The sequence below is a fragment of the Symphalangus syndactylus genome, chromosome 2, assembly GCF_028878055.3.
Source record: "Symphalangus syndactylus isolate Jambi chromosome 2, NHGRI_mSymSyn1-v2.1_pri, whole genome shotgun sequence".
In the NCBI taxonomy this organism is placed as follows: domain Eukaryota; kingdom Metazoa; phylum Chordata; class Mammalia; order Primates; family Hylobatidae; genus Symphalangus; species Symphalangus syndactylus.
Genome location: NC_072424.2, coordinates 20,456,411 through 20,484,362, shown reverse-complemented (window position 1 = coordinate 20,484,362; position 27,952 = coordinate 20,456,411). Strand labels below are relative to the sequence as shown.

Sequence of the window (27,952 nt, the reverse complement as noted above, 5' to 3'; positions counted from 1 at the left end):
AGTCCCAAAAATTTCATGGGGCATGCCCATCTAAAAATGTGTTCACAGTTTATCTGAAATTCAAACTTAACTGGGCATCCTGTATTTTTATTTGACAGATCTGGCAGCTCTACTGACCACCCAATGTGTTCTGGTGTTATTCTCAACCACACCACTCTATTTTTGTCCTTCATTCACTCACCATGATTTTAAAGCATATACGGATGCATCTGCTTGTTTATTGTCCTATCCCCACCTAGACTTTAAGCTCCTTAAGGGCAGAGCCTACGTTTATTTTATTCTTCAGTATATTCTCAATAATTTGCACATAATAAAAGTTCAACAAATGTCTAGCACATAATAGGAGCTCTATAAATATTCAACAAATGAAAAAATGAGTACTATGTTAGCTGAAGAGTTAGCATCTTTTTAACTTTTTCCTAGGTAATGTGGCAAGTTTTCACCTTACTGAAAATACACTTCACAGACCAATGCAGTGGAGTATGTAATCATAATCCATTTAGCTCCGCAATTAGACTTTAATGTGACTAAATTCAGCTGATGGTGCACGTAAGAGACTAGGTGTTGAGTAATGTTAACACTATTTTGACACCTTTCCAGATGATAAAACCACTGGAGAAAAATAAAATAGGAGGAAAGTAAAGATAGGGAGATGCATAAAGGTGAAGTCACAAGAGCAGAAAGTTCAGATTCATAGTTAGGGAGGAAAGGAAAGGAAACACTGATGCCATAAAAAAGAAAACAAGAGTAATCCAGGGCAAGAGGCTATCAGGAGAAAAGCTTAAAACCCTGGGGCCACAGTAAAGATTACCTAGAAACTTTGGAAAAGCAAAGATTAATAAGAAAAGCTGAAGCCCAAGCTTGAATAAAACCTGCGCTATAGTCCTCATAAATATAAATTAATTGTTACACATAAAGGGGAAGTCAGTAAAGGAGAAGGCTAAGAGAGAGAGACAGAAAGATAACTCAGGTGAACAGCTTTGTTTTCAGAATCTGATTTGCTTACTTGTTTAGGAAACGAAGGTGAGCCCAGATGTTCAATGGCATCAATTTCCTAAGAATGGCTGGGGTCCATTTGTGTACCCACACATTAAAAAAAGAAATTTTACTAAATTCCTGGCCCATTTTACTATAGTTTTAAAGACAGGGCAAAAGATATCTCTCCTTGAGGTAGTGATGGCATAGGATATATGTATCGAATACTTTGAGGTATGTTTTTGAAACGTTATTCTTATTGTTCTCTCATGGATGTAGGGTTGCTTCTGGGGCCTAGAGATGGATTTGCTGAAACCCACACAGGTCTAGCTAAGGTGGGTTTACAATCACTGATCTTTAGGAAAGAATACACTGGAAGTCATTTGGAAGGAAAAGTTCATTGAAAAATGTAGTGCAGTCTTCTCCCGACCCCACCCCACAGCTTGATACAATCAAAACTCATATCTTCATTGTCTTTGATAAGACTTTGGGTTACTTTGTGATACGGTTTGGCTCTGTGTTCCCACCCAAATCTCATCTTGAATTGTACTCCCATAATTCCCACGTGTTGTGGGAGAGACTCAGTGGGAGATAATTTGAATCATGGGGGTGGTTTCGTACCCCACACTACTGTTCTTGTAGTAGTGAATAAGTCTCATGAGATCTGACGGTTTTATCAGGGATTTCCGCTTTTGCATCTTCCTCATTTTCTCTTGCCACCCACCATATAAAAAGTGCCTTTCACCTCCCATCATGATTCTGAGGCCTCCCCAGCCATGTGGAACTGTAAGTCCAATTAAACTTTTTTCTTCCCAGTCTCGGATGTCTTTATCAGCAGCCTGAAAACAAACTAATACACTTTGCTTCATTGAAAAGCAACTAATAACATTATGGTGTCATCCAGAAAGAGACTGTCATTTAAGGAGTGAATTTTCAAAGCAGGATATTGTCTAGGAAGGTGTGGGGCAAAGTCAGCTCAAACTACACTTTTCCTCTCTTCCTACTAGGATTTCCCAGGTGAGATCCGGCTATAATGAAGTTCGAGAATGACTTTGAATAACAAATGCAGTCACCAAGGGCAACCTAGGGGAAAAAGGTAGTGGTGTGGAATGGGAAGAGGGATCCTGTCTCATTTATTTTCCAGGCATATGTGTGAGCAACTACCTTATCTGTGAAACAGAAACTTGGGGCTGTGATCTCTTCTCTGAATGACTGTCTTTACGATTATTTCTTCTCTTAATTTTCTTAAAACATATATGACTATTTAAATTGCAATTTATAATATTGTGAGGTTTATAACATATGTAAATGAAAAACATGACAATTATAGCAAAAAGGATGGCAGTAAGGTAGTAAATGAATCAAAATAGTTGCAAGATTTCCAAAATTTTTATGAAATTGTACAATATTAACTGTAAGTAGACTATGGAAAGTAAAAAATGGATTTTGTAATCCCTAGAGCAATCACTAAAAATAAAAAATAAAAGTAAATAAACTGTGTAGAGTGATATCTAAAAATTCAAAAGACAAATTATTACAATAATTCCAAAGAAGGCAGAAGCAGGGAATCAGAAGTAAAAAAGAGAGGTGACAATTAGAAAACAAATAAAATGGTAGGCCTAATTCTAACCATACTGATAATTACATTAACCTTTAATGCATTAAACTTCCACTTAAAGGCAGGTATTATCAAAGCAGATTAAAAAAGAGAAGACCCAACTATGTTCTATGTGCTTCACTTATGTTAACTCATTTAATTCTCATCACAATCCTGTCAGGCCATCCCATTATCAATCTCACTGTATAGATGAAAAAATGGGGGCTCTGAAACAGGAAGTAACTTGCCCAAGCTTACCCAGCTAGCAAGGGGCAGAGATGGTTTTGAACCCAAGGAATGGGGCTCCAGAAACTACTAGTCTGCCTCACAAGAAAATTAAGAAAGAAAAACAAGTAAATCCAGAAAAAAGAGAGAAAGGAAAATAGAAAGGAGGAAGGAAGGGTTAAGTCTGGGAAAAACAAAACTTTAGTACAAAAAGGTCATTGTGATCCTAGTATCCTACTTGGCTCAGTAGATGATAAGCTACACTTGTAGAATAATAGTACAAAAAGGTCATCGTAATCCTGGTATTCTACTTGGCTCAGTAGATGATGAACTACATTTGTAGAATAATACTAATTAAAACATTAACAGTGAATTTAAATTATGATTGTGGTATCGCTATATTTTGAGACTGGGAGAGAGGGAGGAGAATGGAAGTATAAGATAAAATTGACTTCATCCTGCACAATAGGGAGTTAATGGCAAATGTCTAAAAGTGATGATCCAACAGTGTGCATTGTAAGTTTAATTGTGAGAAATGGAGATAAATATCAGAAGAAATGAATGAAGCTTCTGGAGAGCTAAAACAGGGTTGGGCAGTGGGCAAGGAGGGCACAGGACTATTATTTTTAATGTTTTGCCTTACAGTGATTTGAAACATTTAAAATTATATGCATGCATTCCTTTGATAAAAATGCTTTTGAGAAAAAGAAAAAAAAAAGCCTCGCATCAGCAATCAAAGATATGTTGAACAGCCCAGTTCAATTTGCTGAGAATAAAACAAAGGTGGTAATTTTGCTATTAAATGCTGTCTTAGGCAGGGTTCTACAGAGAAACAGAACTAATCAGATATACACATAGAGAAAAAGAGATTTATTATAGGCTTACATGATTACAAAGGCTAAGAAGTCTCAGGATCTGAGGTTGGCAAGCTGGATCTCAGGAGACCTATCAGTGCAGTTCCAGGCAGAGTTTGAAGGCTTGAGAACCAGGAGAGCAGACAGTGTAAGTTCCAATCTGAAGGCAGGAGATTATCAATGCTCCAGCTCAAGGACCAGGCAGGCAAAGTTCCTCTTACTCAGCTTTTTGTTCTGTTCAGGTCTTTAATCAATTGGCTAAGGCCCACTCACATAAGGAAGGACAACCTGCTTTCCACAGAATACTGACTGGAATGTTATCTCGGCCCCAGAAACACCCTCACAGATACAGCCAGAATAATGTTTGACCAAATATGCAGACACCCAGTGACTCAGTCAAGCTGACACATAAAATTAACCATGACACATACTATTAAGAGTTTACATATATTTTATGTGCAAATTCCCCTATTCAAAGTACTGTACAGATTTCCAATATTCCTAATTTCATCTTCATTTTCACTAAAATTGCTCATTGTCATAGTTATTTTTGAAATGTTTTTAAATAATATAAATAAAATTATTTTAAAATTAAAAATTACTTCAAAATTATTTTAAAATTAAATAATAAAATAAAATAAAACAATATAAATAAAAGAGAACACTACAGATGGTTACAGCCCTGTTGCTACTCTCCCCAGCCCTGCTCTCCTGTCTTTCTCAAGAGGCTATGCATCCATCCAGACTTCACACATTCACGAAAAAATACCTTGTATTGTTTCGTATATTCTTTTCAACAGTCAAAAATACTACTGTTTTACACGTCATTCTACAACATGCTTTTGCAATCAGTGACACATTTTTGAGATCCCTCCAATTGATTATTGCTCTCAAGAAAAAAGGATGCTGTCTGGAAATTCTCCCAAATTTTCATTCCTTGTTCGCATTCCCCCTCTCAACCCCTCCTGTTTTCATTAATCCTCCTGCTTTTCTCTATTTCCATACTTAGAGTGATCTCATCTGGTCCCACACCTTTACCATTCATGTCAATGTTGCCCAACTGTTTATCCTCTAACCTTGACCTCTCCCTAGAACTCCACACTCCCATAAGTGCTGTCTGTTTAATTTCACCACCTGGATATGTAATGGGCATCTGAAACATGTCATGGTGGAAAGGGGGCTCTGAATTTGCCCCAAGCCTGCTCCTGTCTTGCCTCTCCCATTTCAGCAAAAGGCCCAATCCACCCACTTGCCTTAACCACTTGATCTGGTAGAACAAAATTTCTGAGAGGATGAGAGATAGAGAGGGCAGGTGACCTCTGTATCAAGCAGTATCTGATCAGGGGCCAGGTGGGAAATGGAACAGGAGAATCATCTGGTTCAGCTCACAGTGCAAAGCAAAGTGTGAGCCTACTCTCCTCCTTTTTCAGGGCAGAAAGGATAAGGACTATGATGACCAGCAGACTGCAGGCTCTTTAGGGATGGGGCAAGCCGCCAAGCACTACTGGGGATTGCTGTCTTCAGCCCAAGCTTGTTGGATCTTCTTAGAGTAGCTGAAGACCTGCATTTTAAGTGTTGGCAACTAATTCAAGCCACTTTTACGTACTGCATAGACCAAATAAAACATATCTGAGGGCCTGATTTGGCCCATATGTCACTACCTTGCAACACCTGTGTGTGTGTGTGTGTGTGTAGTATACATTTTGGGGAGGGACAGCACTTGAAATGTAGAGATTTGAATCCATCCTACCACATTCATAGTACACTATTAGCATCGTTCTCTGCATGGCTCCCTTTTTTGTACTTTTTAATTACATTTTATTTCCTTCTATCATCATTTCTACTCCCATCACCTGCCTGCCCTGCCATATGCAACCATTCCAGTTGACTGGGATCTTCTGTTTGTATGTGTTCTTGTAAAATGCATACTGTCATTTCGTATGCAAATATTGTTAATTTACATAAACTGTGCTATTCTAGAAATCTCATTCAACTTTTTTGCCTTTTTTTTTGGCTAGGACTCTTTCATTTTATCTGGAGGGGTGTGTGTGTGCGCACAGGGTATGCCTGGACTGTGTTTTACCTGCCCATTCTCCCCAGTTGCTTCCAGGTCTTACTATGAAAAACTTATACCAGTCCTTTAGGAACCTGTCTAAGCATCTGTCTGGGGTATACCTTGAAATACAGGATTGCTGGACCATAAGGTGCACATGCGTACTGTGCACAGCGCTGCCTTCCCATCTCACCAGCAGTGCAGGAAGGTGCCTATATTCCTATATCCCCACCAACACTTGGCATCGTCCAGCTTTCTTCTTCTTTCCTGCCTAATGGAAAGTGATATTTCATTGCTCTAAGAATCCAAGGTGTACTTCCAGAATTAACACGATACTTTTTCTTGAGAACCTCAGAAGACTTCAAAAACTCTTTGTGTTCATCCTCAGACCTGAAACGTAGGTGATTCTCTCCATTTTATTTGTGACTCATACACACCAAAAGGCAAGGCCCAAATCTTTCCTCCCAGTGGGTGCTTTGAGACCTTACCCGTTAAATTCTATGACTTCCAACTCCTGGCAAGGAGGAAGGGTTGAGGACCGCCTTTCTTCTCGTTGTATTCCTTCATGAATTCACCTCAGTTTTCTAATCACTGTAATATACTTCCTGAATGGAAGTAAAAGACATGCTTGGTAGTATGGTGTTTTGCAAGTCCCAAAATGAAAGTCACATAAACAGAAATCCCAAGCATAGTCTGTAGAGTGAATCTTCTCAAATGACTTTTTTAAAGAAAAAAAAAGTCACAGTCCCAATGTGAGCTGAAATACATTCTGGGCACAGAGAAGTGACTCTTTTTCCTAAGAGAATAATAGGATTAGTCTGGAGTCTTGATTGACATTGCCTTGTCCTTAGAGGCGGTTATTTTCTTCCTTTCGAGTATGGCATAATGTAATCCTCCAACACTTAGGTGCTCAAAACATTTTCCCCTAAAGCAGCAGGAGAGATGATCATGAATGATAAGTAAATTTATCAGCATTAGTGTACCAGAGGAACTTCCATCCCTCTGCAGGGAGACTTGCCTGAAGGCTGGAAGGCCATTGCCGAGGAATCAGCTGCAGCCTCTGCAGAGTGGCTGTCGGGGGTGTGGTGTGCTTTGTTTTCTCTTCTGACATGGCAAGAATATTACGTGTAATTTAATATTTGCTAAAATATTATTTTGAGATGAAATACACTCTGTGCCCAGAGTGCATTTCATTTCAAAATATTGAAAATCCTTTTAATTGAATAAATTTACTGAAAAGCTTCATAGATTTGAATGGTCTTATGAGTCATTTACTAGAAAAGATTGATTTATTTAAGAGGACCCAGTTGTAACTTGCCTTGAGGATTGTACAAATTCTTTAGGGGAACTGGTGACTTTTTTTTAGTTGTTGTGCATGCGTGCATGTGTGTGTGTGTGTGGTTTTTTTTGGCAGTTATTTTTCTAGTTGAAAATGATACTATTTATTCTATTTATCAGTGGGGAAAACTTGTTTAAACACATTCAGAATGCTGCTCCTGTTTTTATTGAATCTAATCCTTCTGTTTCCCTTGTTAAGAAGGTTTAAATATAAACACAATCAAATTTGTTATATGTGAGCTGTTAAAGCCCTACAGTAATACAAAGTGACCAAAATAGCTCTTCCATAACTCATATTAGAAATGCAATGCTAGTTATTTATAAGACTGATAACACCTAAAGAGATCAAAGGAAGAGTGAGGCAGAACACTGTTCACAATTAAAACGAGTAAAATTGAATTTCATAATCCTAGACTGCAAGTTCCTCCAGACGGGGAGCAAGTCTCACTTTATAGACTCGGTTCCTGGGAATGAGTCTGGCTCTCTGTAGGTAAATGTTGATTGACTTATTATTACGGAATCACAGTGGCCACAATAAGTAACACCTGTTTCTTCCCAACCTGAGACACATAGAAGTCAGACAACTGGAGACAAAAATGGTCAGTTTTATTGAAGATAAAACTAAATTAGAAGACATGGCTGCAGCATGCCTCTTAATCCTTCATCCTGAATTAGATGGGATTGACCCCTCAGTCATGGGCAGCTCTGACAACTAGCAGTCCCCCTGCACCTGTCCAGGCTCACTGAATGACCATGACCGAGACATCCCAGAATGCAAGCATCCTGTGCACAAGCTGCCTCCCTTCCCAAACCCACCAATCAGGTAAGCCATGCTCCTCCTGATGAGGAAGGGGCAGAGGGGCAGAGGAAAGGTGGAAGTGTTTCCAATGCTTTTACTTCTGGGAGCAGAATGGAAATTGTTGCCCGTCTCTGGAAACACATAGCCACAGAGTAAAATGTGGGGAGTTGTTTCAAAATTATATGTTGTATTATTCTGTAAAGGGGTCCACTAGGGCTAACATTCTCAACTCTATTCTTGCAGTAACCAGAGTAAAACTTGACAAATATCCCTCCAGCTAACTTTAATATTCATTCCATTGCTTAGATCAATGTTTTAAATCTGCCTTCTGTTTAGATTAAACTATGTTGTTGTCAAAGGAATTACTTGAATACTTTTACTTACACGCTTGCATTCTCTTTCTCTTCTCCACCATGATTTTGTATGCCCTTTTGTAACCTGTTGCTGGGGCAACTCGGTAATTCTAAGCTTAGGCAAGTATTTAAATTGGGAAACTGTTCTTTAATGACCTTAATTGGCTGGAAAGAGAAATCCTTGTTATAGTGTGCCTTCTATTCTGTTTGGGGTTTTAGAATTTCCGGATGTGTGACAAATATTAAACAAACGATCACTTTGATTTGGGGATTCGGGCTCAGATCAAAGGTACCAGCATCAAACACTTAGCCATAGGTGATGACACCAGACGTGGCTCTGTAGTGTAGACGCAGGCAAGGCATCCAGGGTGTTTGTGGAGTGGCTCCTCCGAGATTGAGATCAATGAGGAAGACCCTCAGTGTTGATACTCTGCAGGTGTCTTCCAATGTGCCAGTCTTTGATTTCCACACAGTTCTTTTCATATTATCCTGGCTTTGGGTTCAGATCAGGTTTGACTGTGCTCAAAATAATAGAATTGCAAAAAATACAGATACCTCTTCTCAGTGTTTAAAAGGGCATTTTCTAAAAAACATCGAAGAATGTAAAACCCCAGACCACTGTATTTTATCATCACGAAGTTCTAGGGCCGGGAGAGACTGTAGAGATCAAATCTGACACCTCCACCCAACCTACTTCCTCATTTTACAGAGAAAATAGAAGCAAACACATTTACTAACTCGAACAAAATTACAAAGCTCATCAGTAAGTAGGTCAGAAGTACAACTGGTTTTCTGGTTCTCCATCTATCTTTCTTAATCTCTGCTTCTCAAATGTTGGAAACTTTAGGGATGAATACCCAAGACTTAAAAGAAGGTAGTGCGATTCTATCTAATATCTGTATGCTGTGTATCATGCTAATTTGTTGGAGTATTAATGAAGGTCTGCAATCTCTTGTAGATGCCATGTTCTAGCCTGAAGCAAGACTGTCCCTTGGTTCACACAATTTGCCAGTGCTTGACAGCTTTCATTTCTCTTCTCAGTATATTTTATACTATGGTCACGGTATTAACAGTCCAACTCTATTGGATGGATCACAGCTCAAATCTGGGAAATCCAGGTAAAAACTGATCCCTGAGTTTTTGCTTCCTTCCTTGATCAGACTGGGAGCATAAAGCACTAAATTGGCTTCAATACTTCAGGATTTGATTTGGCAGTTGTTTGGAGGGTTCTGGGGATTCTGGTGGAAAGACAGGAAACATTTTGGCACCAACTTTCAAAGTGTGAAAGAGTCAAAGGCAAGGGTGAGGGGAAGCAGCGGGGAGGGACCCTGCTGGGGACAGGACCACAGCACCACTTCCAGGCACACAGGCTGCAGGAAATTGGGGAATGCGAGCCCAGATCGTGCCCCAGCTAGAAAGCGCAGGGGCAGAGGACTGAAAAATACCTCCCAGGGCACCTACGTTTGGAATTTTTGTCTAGAAAGGCATGGGGCAGTCTTAATGGGGCCTTCCTTATTTCTGAAAAAGCCACCAGCAGTTCACATGACATCTAAGAACTGGACACCTGGGGAAACCACAGACCCAGTTCAGGGAAAAAGAGGGCAGGAAAGGCCAAAGATGCTGACAAGAAACTCCTGACAACCCCAGAGGGGAAAAAGGAGAAAAAAAAAACCACCCAGGAAGGAAGACTTTGCCAGGTGGCACCACTTCAGTTTAATTAGACAAAGGCTTGGGGGTGGGGTGCGGCCTGAAAGCAGAGACACCTGGGGAGTGAAAGCGAAGCGGGGGTCAGGGGCAAAGGTGGCGTCAACAAGCCACCTGGGACCCCTGATGGAACACTCCCCTCAGGATATGGAGTAAAGGGGCGGGTCAAGGGGGCTTCCAGAAACCAGAGCACAGAGATGGTGGCGCCAGAGGGGGCAACCTGCTGTAGTCCAGAGATGTCACAAGAACTAGGAAAAACCCACGATACTGACAGTAAACCAAGAGCATGTCCTCACTTGGGTAAAACAAGGGATAAAGTCAAATTAGGAGGCGCAACAGAATGGAGAGGAGCCTAACCTAAAAGGTCTTTTAAAACAAAAAAAATTTTTGCTATCGTTTACTAATGATATGATTTTTTTGAAAGCCAAATGGGATTTTTCTTGTCTCCCAATTTCTTCATTTTGAAATTTTCAAACTTACAGAATTGAAAGAAAAACTCTCTACCCATCTACCCTTCACTTAGATTCACCGATTGTTAACGTCTTGCTATAGTTGCTTTCACTATCTAGCTATAGCCTTTTTCCCCTAAACCATTTGAATGTAGGTTGTAAACATCAAAACACTTCACTCCTCAACACTTTTTTTTTTTAATAAATGTCAGGTTTCTGTTTTTTATTATTTACTTATTCATTTATTTAGAGATAGGGTTTCTCCATGTTGCCCAGGCTGGTCTCGAACTCCTGGGCTCAAGCGATCCACCCACCCTGGCTTCCCAATGTGTTGGGATTACAGGTGTGAGCCACCACGCCCAGCCAGTCCTCAATACTTTCACATGCAATTCCTAATAAGGCCATCCTACTACATAACCATCAATATACCTAAGAAAATTAACATTAATTTTATTTTATAATTCATATTCCATTTTCTCAGTTGTTCCCAAGTATTTCTGGCCTTTTTTTTTTAATGTAGAATCCAATAATATTTGTGCAATGCATTTAGTGTGTCTCTTTAGACTATTTTAATTTGGAACAATCCCTTGTTCGTTGTTTGTTTTTCATGACATTGACGTTTTTGAACCCAATCGGCTACAATGTGGCACACTCTGGGTTTGTCTGATTGTTTTCTCATGGTTAGATTAAAATTAAAACATCTTCGTCAAGAATACAACATAGGAGACACTGCCTTTCCTAGAAGGAAGTCATACCTCAAAGCGATATGTCTCACCTATATAACAAAAGGTCCTCATTAGAGTAGCATTAAGCTTGTTCATTTCTTTACAAGTTATGTTGACGTTGTGGTTTCTCCCCCAAAAAGATTTACGATATATTTAAATCACAACCAGATCGTTAAAATAATTATTAAACACCCAGTTATATACTGACCACTGAATTTGATGCTAAGATTCCAGGCAAGGAAAAAATCTGGTAAAAAAACACAAATTCTAGAACTGTTCAACTCATACAGAAAAATCTAAGAAGAAATTCCTGGACTAAATTTCATAGGGAATTTATCCCTTTAAAAAACATGATGGGCACCACCTTGCACTGCGGTTCCCCAGCAGAGGCAGCATCAGTCTTCACGGAAAGCCTGGCTCACAGGGATTCTGTGCTGGGCTGGACGGGTGCCCCCGGGGTTCTGGATGCCAGACGTTCCAGTGAGAAAGCTGACAGTTGTGAAAATGGAGGAACCTGACTCCTGTTCTTGACCAAATGGTGAACCACTCACCTTTGCAGGGCAGTGGTTTACTTGAAGCTCTATACATACTATTTTCCAAATACAGAACTAAATTATATACAGAAAGAATGGCTAAAGCCTAAAACCAGGTAATAACTAGCCAAACAGTCCTGAAATTGATCAAAAGATGTATCTTTAATTCTAAAAATGGCACATGCATACGAAAAACTAACACAGACCATAGAAGTTTATGAAAAGTTAATCTGTTTCCTATTCTATTCCTAGTCCTATTCTTCAGAAATAATCACTTTTGGTCTTACATATTCTTCCAGGAATGTTCCAGCAAACACATCAATACATCCACATATTTTAATATGTAAATTGCTGAAGTGCTCTCCACATAGTTTTCTTTGACTTTTCTTTCCCCCTTAACAATCTATCTTGGGTATTTTGGCACATCAGCAACACAGACCTCATGCTTTTTACTTGCTGCATAGTATTCAACTGGATAACAAAAACCGTTTGACTAGTTGCTTATTTCCAATTTTTTATTATCAACAATGCTGCAAGTGTATGTTTGTATACATGTCCCAAATATTTGTAAGACAAATTCCTAGAATAAAATCGCTGGGTCAAAAGTATGCACTTAAAATATTAGTAACATTGTAAAATTGCCCCCCAAAGAGCTTGTCTCAATTTACATTCCAAACGACGTATTAAGAATGCCCACATCCCTATCTCCAGGCAAAGCTGTGTATTAACATGACTGATGGGTGAAATGTGGCATCTTCTTTGTTTTTTTCTAATTTGCAAATGTTTGCAAGGTTATTTGGCTTTCTTCTTTTGCGTTTTTGTCTTCCGAATATTTTCCTAAGGGTTTGTCTCTTTATTAGCACATGAAGGCTTTTGATATAACAGAAAAATTAGACCTTGTCTGTCATATGTGTTGTAATCTTTCCCCCATTTTGTCATTTGCCTTTGTCTTTGTTTATAGTTCTTTTTGTTGTTGTTGTTCAAACATTTAAAAAACTTTATATTGTCAACTGTATCAATATTTTTCTCTACAGAATTTAGATTTTATGATGTGAATGGACAGGTCTTCTCTATTCTGAGATTATTAAGAAACAAAACAGAACAAAAAATCCAACATTTTGTTTGGTACTTGTCATTTTTATGTTTAAATTTTTAATCCATATTGAATCTCTTTTGGTGGAATGACTGGAGGTATGGATATGAATTTATATTTTTTTCCAGATAGCATTTAGTTGCCTCAAGATTTTTTGATTAATACATCTTTCCCCATGATTCAATGTTTGTTTTTGATGGTAAGTGTATTTTATCTTATGAAGGTAATTGTTCTCAATTAAAAAAAGACTAAATCAGGCATCATTAGGTTTTGGGTATGAAAAATTTCCAGCTAGTATTATTCAACTTAGAAGCTACTGAAAACGTCCTCTTACATACAATTCTCAATCCATTCAGCAATTTGGTACTTATTTTTCTCCAAAGAATTCATGTGTCATAAACGTTGATGCAGATTTCTTAAATAAAATTTACTTTATGTTTCATTTCTAAATTATATGACTGCAATTCCAAATGAAGAATGGTAGTGAGTTTTCTGCAATACAGAAAAGAATCACAACAGTCCATTTACATTATTACTTAAATTATTAAAGAATTGTCCCTGTAGTGAAGATAATTCAGCATTCTTTCAATCTTGCTTAGAAACATCTCCCATATTTCACCTACATTTTTTTTTTCAAAATTAAACCCATGGGTTAACTAAGAGAGTCATGAAAGAAATTCATGTGAGCTCATCATTAGTTCTTCATGCTACAGGGTGCATCTAGATTACCTCATCGTCTAAGATCAGCATTGGTGAGATGATATGAAGTTTCATCCTCACAGGACATAACACTCAAGTTCTGTGAGTTGCTGCTGCTATGATTAACTCGAGTACTTAATTGGTCACTTTAACTTGAACAGGCCTTAAAAGATTCAAAATTGCTCCTCAAAAAAAAAAGGGCTGGGGGGAAGCATGAACTTCATGAGCAATTGGTAGACATCATTAATCATGGCACGTTTTTGCACATCTTGTTCAACTCTGTACCAGCAGTGTTTTAAAATAGTGTTTTACACATAGCAGATTTTCAATATATATTTGTTGAGTAGAAGGAAGGAAGGATGTATGTATGGATGGTGGATTGGATTGATGGATGAATGAGAGAGCCCAAATGAAATCTCATCAATTTCCAGAACACAACAGCAACTGTTGATCAATCCATTAACACTCAAGATGAAATTTACTTTGCATGTTGCACTGAGGTTTTATTCTGGACTCATTCTTGCAGACTGTTCAATGAAAGACATGTATATCAAATAAAGGACTTCGGGTGGAAAAGCCTTTCTTGCTTAGTGTTCTCCTCAAAACAATATATTTATTTTTGTATCATGATATAATTAAGAAAACTATTTTTATGTCTAGAGTTTCTATAAGACTCCTAAACAAAAATGGATCAATGTACACCCTGTTTCAATTACGGACCACTCAAGGTTTCTTTCTTTCTCATTAATTACAAATATAAGTCAAATTAGAATGGGAACTCCTCCCTTTATCAAGGACAATGGAAAGTGTTTTATAATAACCATGGTTGCAATATTTTAAAGTACAGATAATTAAAATCTCAGCATGCTGCCATCCAAATCACATACAACAAAAAAGTAAAACCTTCTTACACTGTATTTCAAATAATCAGCCTCTAAGCTCTTCCCTCCACTCCTTTCTCTAACATGCATTACTGAGGACCTAGAATGTGACGTGTGACCTATAAGCAGTAGGGAAGCATTAGTAAGCAGATATTTTGTTCTGCTCAGAATGTGTACAGATGAACAAGTAAACAAATATCTGCAGGAGGATATGACAAGTCCTCACTAAAATGAAGGAATGAGTGAAGAAGTTGATGAAGGATACTCATCAAATTTTGGTAGACTGCCTATGATTTGAGATGAACATTTATTTTTGCTTTTTCCCAGTTCACTCTGCAATGTCTTCTGTAGCAATCATTCGTCCTCTAGTGCCAACTCCCACTGCCTGTTAAAAACCCCTATTTTTAATCACTTCAAAGGGGGTTCCTTTATAGGATAACATCGTTTACAATACATTTTCATATAGATCTTGATAAAAATAATTTGATCACTTATATAACAAATACTTATTGAGTCCCAACAATATTACAAGCACTATGCTAAGTGTCCATCTTGGGGCCACAATGACTAGAGGCTCAAGGAATTCTTAGTCTATTTTTAAAAAATAACTATTAGACCCAGAAGCAAGGACAAAAAAAAAATGCACAAGGGAGTTTGTTGGAGGTCAACAAAGATCAGATGCGAGTTTGATGGAATGGAATAAGCAGGATTGGAAGCAATAAAACATTTATCCATAAGATGCCCCATCCCACAAAAGATTTGAGGGATTTACAAAACTGCATACAAATTAAAATGACGAAATACATGAGTCAGGACAAAGGGAAATACGAGTGTGAAGATAATAAAGGTAGGAGTATATTCACCATTTAGAGATGCACACTGAAATTCATTTAGTTACTGGGGAATGCCAAACACAAAACCGAAGAGTAACTTAAGTGAGGCCCATTTAATGCATCAATTTGCTCAACAAATAAGAACTAAGTGTAAAGACAACTGAAAGGCATTTATAAAATGATTGGCCAGTCTGTGGGAATCAAGAGAGAGGAGTAATTAGTGGATAATAACAAATATTATGGAGTCTGTAACATAGCCGAAAGAGTAAAGACAAGATGAAAGGTTGAAATAATATGCTAGTATCCTAATATAGTGATATATATGGAACAGCTCATCAGAAATTAAGGCGTGGTTCGCTGCTGTGGTCTTTTTATGGCTTTTAACAAGGGGATGCGCTCTGGGAGCTTGAGGGACACACACGAGTGGCATTGCTCTGCTATTGTGAGACCAGTAACAAAAACTAAAAAAGTAGACTGTTTTTAATTTCAAGGGGGTCTGGTTTGGGCATCAAAACACCAGAGTTGAAAGCAGTTAGGGAAGCCACTGCTAAAGAGTGAATACTAAGATTGCGAACTATAATTGGCCAGACATCCCCCCTTAGTCTGGCGGGAACCACATTTTGTCCCATGTATACACCATCCTGGTCCATTCTCACAGGAGGCATCATGACAGGCTATAGCATATCAAGTGGTGTAACCCTGGACAACAAGTCTACCAGGGGTGAGTGAGGCTCCTTACAATCAGTCAGGGCTGAGAGATGGGTATGTCTAAGAATCCAGGTGTCTATATGCAGCTGACTAAGGAAACCTCAATTTTTGATCTTCCAGAAGGTCCCTTGCTTTGGGGGACCTGCGTATGATGTTAACCCCCTCTTGACCCTCCACCAAGTCAGAGGAGAGAAATACATAGCCTCAGCCTCCAATGGGATTAAAGGACCTTTCAATACCTAGGATTCTGCAGCCCAATCACTGCACCGAGCTTAGTATTTCCAAGACTACAAATGAAACCTGGTGTTCCCCTCAAATACTTGCCTCCAAGGATGACCCCAGGACACCCAAGTCATCCCCTAATCACAGCCTTCCTCTTTGGTTTGCTTCACAAAACAGAATGCTTGTTATGATTCCCACGTGACTGCTGCAGTTACTCTGCAATACCTTGTCCCATTTAATGAAGAACTCTTAGAAGCACAATTCTAATTGGCATTAATTCCAATATTTTAATGTAAAATCTGCTCACTTAAAGTTAGGATGACACCTTAATGCCATCTCAATATAGCAACTTGCCCAGAATAAGAAGAGAGCTTCATTTTTGGAAAGACTCACTGCTAGATTTCAGACATTTTAAAAAATTAAAATACATGGATTGTCTTCATCGCAAACTCTTCCTGAATATTTCATGTGTTTTGTGCTTATTTGCTGTGCATATCTTCACAGTGTGCGTATTATTCAAATACTCCTAACAGATGGTCTTAAGTGCTACATATTATATAGCATTAAATGAATAGCTTGGTAAACAAATGAGTCAAGGATTAAAATATTTTACAGCTTATAATTCATGAAAGATGTTCAATAACAGTACATTAATGAAAAAAACTTCAATGTAAACATAAAAACATTAAATGCAACTACTGGATCAGTCAACTGCTCATGATAAATGAATTATTTCTTTAAAAGAGGTGTTTGTCCTGTATGGTCTCTTATAACCTAAATTAATCAGAGGTTGACAACTAGTTTCCCAGTGAACCAGGCCTACTGTTTCCCTTCTCCACCTAACTCCCAGTTTTCTCTGCCACTTTCCCCCTTACTAATGCCTGCAAAACTAGGAAAGGAGATGAAACTCATAAACCAATTTGTTACTGTTTAGATTATCGGTAGCAAAATTTTGATGAAAGAGGTTGAAACTATAGGTTCAAATTGAGGATTCCGAATCAGCTGTGGTTTTAATTATCTGTGCTCTCTAGTTTCCTAATACTAGGTTTGTACCATAGGCTAACCTAATGTTTAGCATTGAAGCTTTCATTGAGGGTTTGCATGATTAAAACAAGCAACAAATAAACACAAAAACAAATCAAACCCAACAGTTTTTGCCTTGTTTAGATACCTTTGAACTCATTTCACAATGTCAATGTTCCAGACATTAGTCCACTGAGGAATAAAAACCAATAAAATACTCTCCCTATTGGATGTTCTCTTTCACCCCCCCCTTATTTTAAATTACGTTAATTGAATGCATAATGATCTTTTTCTAATCATTTAGGGTTTCTAATATTTGACGCAAGACCTAACAAGACTTTCCAATTTCATTCTAGATCTCCCTAGAAACAAAACCTCAACCCAGTTTTGACTGTGAAAAGAACACAAGCTTTTTAATAAACAAGTTATTTGATGGGAGGCTGAGGCAGGTGGATCACTTGAGTTCAAGACCAGCCTGGCCAACATGGTTACACCCTGCCTCTACTAAAAATACAAAAATTAGCTGGGCATGGTGGCACAGGCCTGTAATCCTACCTATTCAGGAGGCTGAGGGAAGAGAATTGTTTGAACCCAGGAGGTGGAGGTTGTAGTAAGCTGAGATCGCGCCATCGCACTCCAGCCTCGGCGACAGAGTGAAACTTCATCTCAAAAAAAAAAAAAAAAAAAAAAAATTAGAAAGTATGCATTAAATAAAACCTCTCACCTAAAGTCACAAGTGGGCTTCATTTGTTATCTTAAGGCCCATTACACAATTTCAGGCATACATTGAAAACTATTCTCTCACACTCCCTACGGCTGCATTCTTGGTTTCCTTTTCTACACTAGTATCTTTTACCTCAGTTATGGCCTCTGTGAGGTTGAGAAAGATGCCCTCCTTAACCAAACTTTGTATAGTCAAGTCAGACCAATTGGAAGACTATTCTGGCACTTTTACATTAAGGCCCATTGTGTATTTTTTTCTTCTCAATCACAGTACCAAATCTTATTGCACAAACAAAACATATATCAATAATCAACAATATTTATCATGTATCCACTCTGCATAGGGCATTGTACTTATCTTATGAACATTCTACCTATATGAAGTTTCATTATACATGAAGTTTTTCTTTAAAATATATTCATCAAAAAACTTTTTAAAAATCAGTTTATAAACAAATTGGCAAGGAAAGTTACATTAAGCCAAAAAAAAAAAAAAAAAACCTAAACAGTATTCTCTCCAAAGTCCATTAAACTACGAGGGGAAAAGAATGGACAGGATCCCTATCTCAATGGTCCTCAAATCTGAATATGCATTCGATCCACTTGGGGGAGCTTGTGAAAATGACTTTTTGGGTCCTACCCTCAGCGTTTCTGATTCAGTAGGTCTGGGTAGGGCCTGAGAATTTGTATTCTAACAAGTTTCCAGGTGATGTCGACATTGCTGCCCTGGGGATGACACTGTATGAGCACCAGCGTCAGGGCTGGGATCAAAAAGCATGAGTGAATTTTAAATAGCCAATGTAAAGATTAAACTATGAAACAATGGCCATTATATTTTAATTGAAATATGTATTTTATGCCCTAAAAGTCACATGGAAATTTATTCACTTTCTATTACTGAAAATTGTCATACAATACATGTGATTTGACCTTCACACAGCACAATATATGTACAGTGATCTTTGGGACACCAGTAATTTTTATATAATTTTTACCAAAAAGGCAAGATCATCATAAGTAAGATATTGAAAAGTCACAACTACCACAAAAGAGTATGTGACAGATCCCAGGATAACACTTGAAAACGCTTTAAACATTAGAAGCAGTGACCCTCAGACTGGACCTCTGGTTACCTGCACTGTTCTCTGAAAAGCAACTGTAGTCAGGCTCAGAGACAGGTATACTGGAGAAAGTCTTTTTTAAATTACATTTTAAAAAATTGTGGTAATAACATTTAGCATGAGATCTACCCTCCTGACAAATTTTTAAGCGTCTAATACAGTATTGTTAACTATAGGCATAATGCTGTTCCGCAGATCTCTAGCATTTACTCATGGTGCTAAGTGAAATTTTATAACCATCGAATAGTTACTATTTCCCCCCTCAACACCACCCCCCATCACCCCTGAAGTCCTGGGCGGGTTGTTCTCAGTCTTACATATTACACACACCCCACATGCTCCTCAGCCAGCCCAGTTTTTGATTAAATGCAGAATCACTTGAGGAGGAAGTAAATGACAACCCTCCTCCAAACTGTTCTTACCATGATGATGATGATAACTGATGTTACATCAGAAATATTGACTCACTAAGAACAGACTGCAGGCCGGGTGTGGTGGCTCACGTAATCCCAGAACTTTGGGAGGCTGAGGTGGATGGATCACTTGAGTAAGGAGTTCGAGACCAGCCTGGCCAACATGGTGAAATCCTGTCTCTACCAAAAATACAAAAATTAGCCAGGTGTGGTGGTGGGCGCCTGTAATCCCAGCTACTCAGGAGGCTGAGGCAGAAGAATCCCTTGAACCTGGGAGGTGGAAGTTGCAGTGAGCCGAGATGGAGCCATTGCACTCCAGCCTGGGCGACAAGAGCAAAACTCCATCTCAAAAAAAAAGGAAAAAAAAAAGAGATTGCAAACTGGTGGTCCTTAAATTTTTTTGCTTAAAAAGAAAATGAGTTGGTTCCAACTCTTTGCTATTGTGAATAGTGCCGCAATAAACATACGTGTGCATGTGTCTTTATAGCAGCATGATTTATAGTCCTTTGGGTATATACCCAGTAATGGGATGGCTGGGTCAAATGGTATTTCTAGTTCGAGATCCCTGAGGAATCCCCACACTGACTTCCACAATGGTTGAACTAGTTTACAGTCCCACCAACAGTGTAAAAGTGTTCCTATTTCTCCACATCCTCTCCAGCACCTGTTGTTTCCTGATTTTTTAATGACGGCCATTCTAACTGGTGTGAGATGGTATCTCACTGTGGTTTTGATTTGCATTTCTCTGATGGCCAGTGATGAGGAGCATTTCTTCATGTGTTTTTTGGCTGCATAAATGTCTTCTTTTGAGAAGTGTCTGTTCATGTCCTCTGCCCACTTTTTGATGGGGTTGTTTGTTTTTTTCTCGTAAATTTGTTTGAGTTCATTGTAGATTCTGGATATTAGCCCTTTGTCAGATGAGTAGGTTGCAAAAATTTTCTCCCATTGTGTAGGTTGCCTGTTCACTCTGATGATAGTTTCTTTTGCTGTGCAGAAGCTCTTTAGTTTAATGAGATCCCATTTGTCGATTTTGGCTTTTGTTGCCATTGCTTTTGGTGTTTTAGACATGAAGTCCTTGCCCATGCCTATGTCCTGAATGGTATTGCCTAGGTTTTCTTGTAGGATTTTAATGGTTTTAGGTCTAACATATAAGTCTTTAATCCATCTTGAATTAATTTTTGTATAAGGTGTAAGGAAGGGATCCAGTTGCAGCTTTCTACATATGGCTAGCCAGTTTTCCCAGCACCGTTTATTAAGTAGGGAATCCTTTCCCCATTTCTTGTTTTTGTCAGGTTTGTCAAAGATCAGATAGTTGTAGCTATGCGGCATCATTTCTGAGGGCTCTGTTCTGTTCCATTGATCTATGTCTCTGTTGTGGTACCAGTACCATGCTGTTTTGGTTACTGTAGCCTTGTAGTATAGTTTAAAGTCAGGTAGCGTGATGCCTCCAGCTTTGTTCTTTTGGCTTAGGATTGACTTGGCGATGCGGGCTCTTTTTTGGTTCCAATCCAAATGTCCAACAACGATAGACTGGATTAAGAAAATGTGGCACATATACACCATGGAATACTATGCAGCCATAAAAAATGATGAGTTCGTGTCCTTTGTAGGGACATGGATGAAACTGGAAACCATCATTCTCAGTAAACTATCGCAAGGACAAAAAACCAAACACCGCATGTTCTCACTCATAGGTGGGAATTGAACAATGAGAACTCATGGACACAGGAAGGGGAACATCACGCTCCGGGGACTGTTGTGGGGTGGGGGGAGGGGGGAGGGACAGCATTAGGAGATACACCTAATGCTAAATGACGAGTTAATGGGTGCAGGAAATCAACATGGCACATGGATACATATGTAACAAACCTGCACATTGTGCACATGTACCCTAAAACCCTAAAGTATAATAAAAAAAAAAAAAAAAAAAAAGAAAATGAGTTAACTGCCAACATTTGGAAATCATATTTCACATAATCTGTATTATTTTCAGTTTCTCTAGAAAGATCAGGTTTAGCAATCTTGGACTTATATTCATATCCGAATGGCCACAATTGAGCTGGAGCTGAACAACTGTTGCTGCTTTTTAGTGGAAAAAAATGAGCTCTCCAGATTGCCACTGTCCTCAGTAATCCCTATTCTTTTCCACTCCACCTGCCCTATCATCCACTGTACCTTCCTGGCTCTGTAAATGTTTGAGTTTGCAATTCCTGCACTAAGGGTTGCAGCACAAATGAGAAAGTTTGCTGGGAACTGCACATAACCCCCAGTCTCACTCTCAACACACTTTTCTATCATTTGCCAGAGCATGCAGAATGTAACACTATCACAGCAGTAATCTTTACATTGTTCTAATTTTAAAAAATCACGCGCAAACTTTGGTACTAATGTTAGTGACCAACCATACCATACCTTACATCTAACCACAACACACCATAATTGAAATCCTCTGACAGAGAAATTTGATTTTGCGCTTCCTAGCATAAATTCGGCTTTTCAGTATGCCTCACAAATGATGAAACCACTGAACATTTAGGAATCAAATTTTAGGGTGCGAGGACTGTAAGATCAAAATTAAGCACTTTTAGTTAATGTAATTATAGGTACATAAATACAAAATTAAATATTGCTTGTATTAACTGTATAATCATAAAAACAGAAAAGTATGAAGTTGTGGTATCATGTAAAATTATTTGAGGAAAAATGTCAAATGTCGGGCATTTAGGTCACAAACCCTACAGGAAAAATGGCCACCTTAACAGACTCATAACAGCTCTCTACTTCCAAATTACTCCAAATATTTTTGTCTCAGCAGAGTAAGGAAAAAGAAACGTGTATGCTGTGGGCAGGTGGAAAGAAGAATCTAAAGGAGATGTGCTGGGAGAAGCAGAGGGACAGGTTCAATGGGCCTCCAGAAGGGACTACAATTCCAGAACAGAAAGGTGTTCTGGTCTGCTGAGAAATCCCTTGTGCCAAATATGTATGATTTATGTCTAAGACTACATATGTTTCACGTCCCATTATCTAGAATACAACTGCCTAATACACTGCCATAAAAATGTACCCATACATCGGCTGGAGAGGCATGCACTTAGACTGTTGTGTTGAGGGGACTGGAAGTGGTGACTGATTAATGACTTCTGGTAGATGCTGGAGGATAAGAAGTGGTGAGAAATGCTACCGGGTTTACCAACCCTATTCTACTTTCTTCAGTACCACAAAGGGTTTTCTTACATTTCCTCTGAAAGCTTGTGCATTCCCTATCTTACAGGGTTGTTGTGAGAAATAAAATAAAGCATAAATAGGAAGTACTCAGCAGAGACCTTAGCCTATATATAAATACTCAAATATCATTTCTACTAAATCGTAAGCTCCATCCCTATGAGAGGATGTCTTATATGTAGAGGGCATCCACACATTTGTTGAAGAATGTTCACTTGTGCTTAAAAACTACTCTTGAATGACTTTTCAGAACTATTTTCACAGTAAAATAAGTTTGTAGGTCTTACAGAATATGTGCTACAATACACCAAATAAGAGGCATCCTAGGTATTTATGAAAAGACAAGGAGGATTCATATATAAATCCATTATGGTAACACTGCTGTATCTGTAATAAATGTTGACAACTGAATTAAGTTTAAACACTTTAATCAACTATAAGTCAATAATCATATATAAAAATTCTGATTCATGCATCAGATTACATAAATTATACAATTATCACATTATACAATGCTTACATACTTTTGAATTTATACCTGCAAAAATGTATACAAGTTATGAGAGCATTTACTTAAGAAGATAAGTGTTATACTCTTCAGTTATAAATAATGCTTCTATCTTTCAAATACCCGCTAAATATACGCATTTCTAGATCTGCAGCATTTTTTTGTACCTCAAAACACAAACCATCTGGAAGCTTCGAAGATTAACAGCCCACATGTATCATGTATTAGACTTCAACTCCACTGTGAGAGTGCATTTTTTGATGGATAAAATAAATGGAATGAAACATCAACTCTATTTTAATGCTTGAAGAGCTTCTACACCTCTTATTAAAGATATCAGAAAATGCTTCATATGCAGATTAATTAGCTAAGGTGCTACCAATTGCATATTAAATACTTCCAATGATTGCATCTGGATTATTAAAGTTCTACATCTGTGCAAATGGGGGCTTTCCATGTGTGCTGACAGACCCTTCTACATACCATCACGGCCCAGCAGCACTGTGATCCTTTCCCTTACTTCAAAGGGACCAAGTGAATGAGCATGCATCATACTTCACTTACACATACACACAAGTGACACCTACCACCTACAAGACATATGAGTACATGAACATCAAAAAAGTTTCAGCTTGATTTACAAATTCAAGGTAAATTGCTTTTTCTGAAAAGCTACAGAGGAAAATAAAAGCTCTAGTGTAACGTTTACTGTAGATATACTAGACAATAGTTTTTATTTATTTATTTATTTATTTTAGATTCTCTTTGTTAAAGAATAAGCACCCTTCCGGGGATGGTAGGCAGGGAAGCGTGGTAGTGAGGGAGCTGCTGGAGGAGTAACATGAAGAAAACAAGTCTGTCACAAATGAGCTTAGTTTTACTTAGGTTTCCATTCATGAAACCCTTTTAAATACAAGGCAACGTTTTCACAGCTGGAAAATTACAACTAAATCTTGGTTTACTGCCAAAAGCAATAGATATAGTTATGTATAATCTATGGATAATACTACATTCAGGGGACAATGGCAAAACTAGGCTCAATGCAGAACATAGCAGCAAAAAGCAATACTTAAACGTTTTTCATGAATGGGTTACATGTTGTTTTATATACAATTCTAAGATATGACCCTGGTATTCAATAAATGAAACTTGAAGCATAAGTGGTAGGAAGGTATGTTCAATATTTTTAAAACTGAATTTTAGAATTGGTTATAAAATAATACTGCTTTAAAAATAATAGCAGAAATAGTTTAATTATGTAACAGAAGTACATTAGCTTAAGACAGCCTTGAGATAAATATCAATTCTGTGATTTTAAAAAATCCTCTTGGTGGTAGAAGTGTTTTGGGCATGCATTCCTTAAAGCATAAAAGCAAAAATAAACTCTATAATCTAGTGAATTGTGCATTATTTAATAAGCACATATATTTTATTTCCATTTCTAAACAACTAACAAAATACATTAGAATACCGAAAGTTACGTTTTGGAAAAATAAACTAAGGTGACCTTTTTGGCCTCTTTTTCTACAATGTGAGAAATTAAAACTACTTTGCACTTCTGCCCAAACACAGGAAACACTGATATATTTACTTGGGAACTCATTTTTACTTTTTGTTTTTAGTTTATTATTTTGACTGATTGTGAAAATATGCAGTAAGTTTACTTACTGGTAATGAGTGAAAATTCACAAACATTAGAACAGCAAATTTTCAGGCAGTGATGAATGTATTAATAGATCCAGTTTTAAATATAATACTTGTCTCAGATTTAAAGATACAAATTTTGATTGAGTTATAACCAAATCACTCATGTATGACTAAAGCTAAGCCTCAATAGCTTTAATATAGGAAAATAATCGCTCCTTAAAAATCAATTTCCCCATAAAAAGAGGAGCAGTACTTGAACCATACTTTTAAATGAGTTCTATTTATGTAAAACATATCCCCAGTACAAAACTGACATCTTGGTTCACTCTATAAACAGCAAATTTGGCCAAAGCATATTATTATAGTATCTGCAGATACTGTCATAACACTGAAAACATAGATTTTCGCATTTTAAGAGATGTATGAAAAGACTCAATAATACTACCAGAGAAAAACAAATGCTGAGAATTTTGTAATATTTAGTTAATTAAAAGTGGCACCATGTTAAAAAAAAAAAAAAAAAAACTATCAAGACTTCAAACGGGAAAATACCATTCTATACCAGATTTTGAAGTTTATTACAGAATCTTAAGAGGAGAAAAAAATTGATAAAAGCTATTTTTCCTTCTCCATTTCTTAGAGCATTTAATTTTTATGAAAAAATGTTCATAATTTCAAAATGTATGTTCTTACAGTAAAACTGAAATGCAGAAGACACAAATAACAAGGGGTTTTAGTTTACAAATATGAGCTTGGCCAAGTATTCTCTGATTCAAAATACTAAAATAAGCAAAAAAAAAAAAAAACCCCAAACTATTATATCGGCTTTTCATTTAACTTTCAATGGAGTCTAAACAGAGGTAAGTATTAGAAAAAAATGCAATTCATGGAAAGATTGGGGAATATGTAAGTCTCCATATGGAGATGAATTTTCGTTTTAAATTCAGAAAGACACAGATACTCTCAGTGTTTTACAGTATTTCACTTTTAAGACTGAAAAATAAGCAGAAGATTAGCAATATTTTTATAACATTGCTTGTCAATTTAAATTTCAGAAAAAATTCGTACAAATCATATAAAAATAATCCATGGAAGAAATCAACATTTTGGGGGAGTGGACTTTAAAATAGAACATAATTTTGTAATAAATCAATTCTTAAAGGGTGGATGTGGAGTAATGCATAATGTCACGCCAGTAAAGGTCTGTTCTAAAAACTCACTCTTGCTTTAGTAAGTCTTATTTTGGTTCAAGACCCAAAGGCAACCATCTGCTCTATTATTTATGTAACCTGAAACCAAGCCTAATTCTTCATTCCTGGAATCTGCTCGCTGCTTTGGGTTATCAGACACACCAGGCAATCACATACTTCCCACAATTATTTTCAGATATAACTTTATAATATTTGCTTTGCTAGTGATTTAAAGGCATGCAGAATTTCAACAAAACAAGCTGTATTAGCTTATCTTCTGCTTATACCTTAAACAAACTCGAATGTTGATAATTAATTCAAATAAATTCATGCTGTTATGAAGTTAATGAAGTCCCCTAAAATTTGTCATTCTTTAAAAAAGGACTTGAGATCATCACTTTTGGGGAAAGAGAAAAACTTTGATGCTAGAATAATATATAGCAGCTCACTTTGAAACCAAGGTCCATGTAGTCAAGAGTGATTTGAAGCAGCTTCTCTGTAACAAACCATGACAGTAGGAATGATGACTTGTCTTGCTTGCATCAATAGAGGACACACATTTTCAAATCAAGAAATTGGTAGCCTAACTTTAGAGGCAATCAGTTGTTTCTAAATGTTCTAAAAACACATGTATATATGAGGTATATGCCTATATTTTATATACAAGATACATGAATATATATTCATGTACATGTGTATATAAAATATAAACTGTTTTTTTCAGTAGTGTTTATAATGAGCAGTATTCCTGAAGCTAAATATTTCTACAAACTGATTTCTGAGAAACCAGCCACAGTATCAATTCTGCTTTATGAAAAATCTATTCCTGAGGAACAACCCATGTACTTCTGAAGGTATTTCTGGGCCTATGGCAGATTAGTGGGTCAGTACCAGCACCTGAGTGAGTCCTAAGGAACCACATATTCATTGAGAATCTGGCCCATTTTCAGTTTAAACATTTAAATGATTTAGCTTGCTTCAAAGGTCACTCTTGATTGTCCCTGCTAATATTTACAGGTAAAACTACTCTTCACAATAAAGGAGAATATGTAATGAAACCTGATAGTGTAGTCTCTTTCAGTAACAAGTTTTTCCTTCTTTCCTTCTTTCTCTCTCTCTCTTTGTCCAATTATCAATACAATACAATTGGCTTTATTAACTGTTAGAGAATTTGCCAGCTTTCCTGGATGGTTCGTATGGCACTCTGAGAATACTGGGCGTTTCTTCCATTACCCTTACAAGGAGGTTGTCGATGTAGTCCTCGAGTTCCCGGATGTGGGTATCTTTCCTCCTAAGGAGTTCTTTGTGTTTCACCAGCTCCTGCAGAACCTCTTCATAGGTCAGACTACGATACCCTGCAGTGGCATCAAAGGGGTTGCTGTCCTAGAACAAGATAAAGACTGTCACTTTCGTAGATACAACATCTGGGACAAACATTAAGAATTATCTAGAACTTCGACTTTTTGTTTTTCAAACCCTGATGAAGTTTTTCGCTAGCCTTGCTTAGAGTGAATGTGACAGTTCACAAATTGGCTAGCCAGTCCTGAGGCAAGAACTAGAGCAGATGCACCAAAGTTTTGACTATAACTCTAAATCCTAAAACCTTTTCTAACATTGTGGGCAATTTCCCAATATCTGAGACTGGTTATATCATGTAAGATTACATTAAGAGATGAAATGTTCTATAATAAATACAACTAAAATAGATGAAAACTAAAGATTTCTAAAAGTTAACTCAGAGGAACTGTAAGAAGCAACTGAAAACTATACACTTGGACATGTGTCCTTATGAAACTGCTTCCACTGAACTGTGATTTAATGTTATATGTTTGGCTTCTTAGTGAAGATGGTTACAGCAAAAATCTCTTCTAATTTGCTGTGAAAATGGAAGCACCCGGAATTAAATCAAAGATTATCCTTATAGGAAGCCCCATGGGAGTAACTTCCGTTTTAACTTAGAAATAGTCAGAACTTTTCCTCCCCTGAGTAACTGGTCTATTTCTTTCTCCTAGTAATAATATCTAATTTATCTTCTTTCCCTTTTTGACCCTGGTTATCAGGAAA

General features: G+C 37.4%; 1 protein-coding gene across 5 annotated transcripts in view; it reads right to left on the bottom strand.

Annotated features, from left to right (window-relative positions):
- RAB11FIP2 (RAB11 family interacting protein 2) overlaps window positions 1-27,952 on the bottom strand; it is a 108,410-nt gene that overhangs the window by 43,497 nt on the left and 36,961 nt on the right. For 2 of the 5 annotated variants that reach the window (XM_063625215.1, XM_063625220.1), the window contains 2 exons: window positions 27,128-27,271; window positions 17,620-17,729 (listed from right to left, as the gene is read on the bottom strand). In XM_063625215.1, coding sequence (XP_063481285.1) covers window positions 17,620-17,729; window positions 27,128-27,271 — 254 coding nt within the window. Of the gene's footprint in view, window positions 1-17,619; window positions 17,730-18,979; window positions 19,667-22,954; window positions 27,272-27,952 lie in introns of those variants that run through there. The other 3 variants (XM_055247734.2, XM_055247743.2, XM_055247726.2) reach the window with 2 other exon arrangements.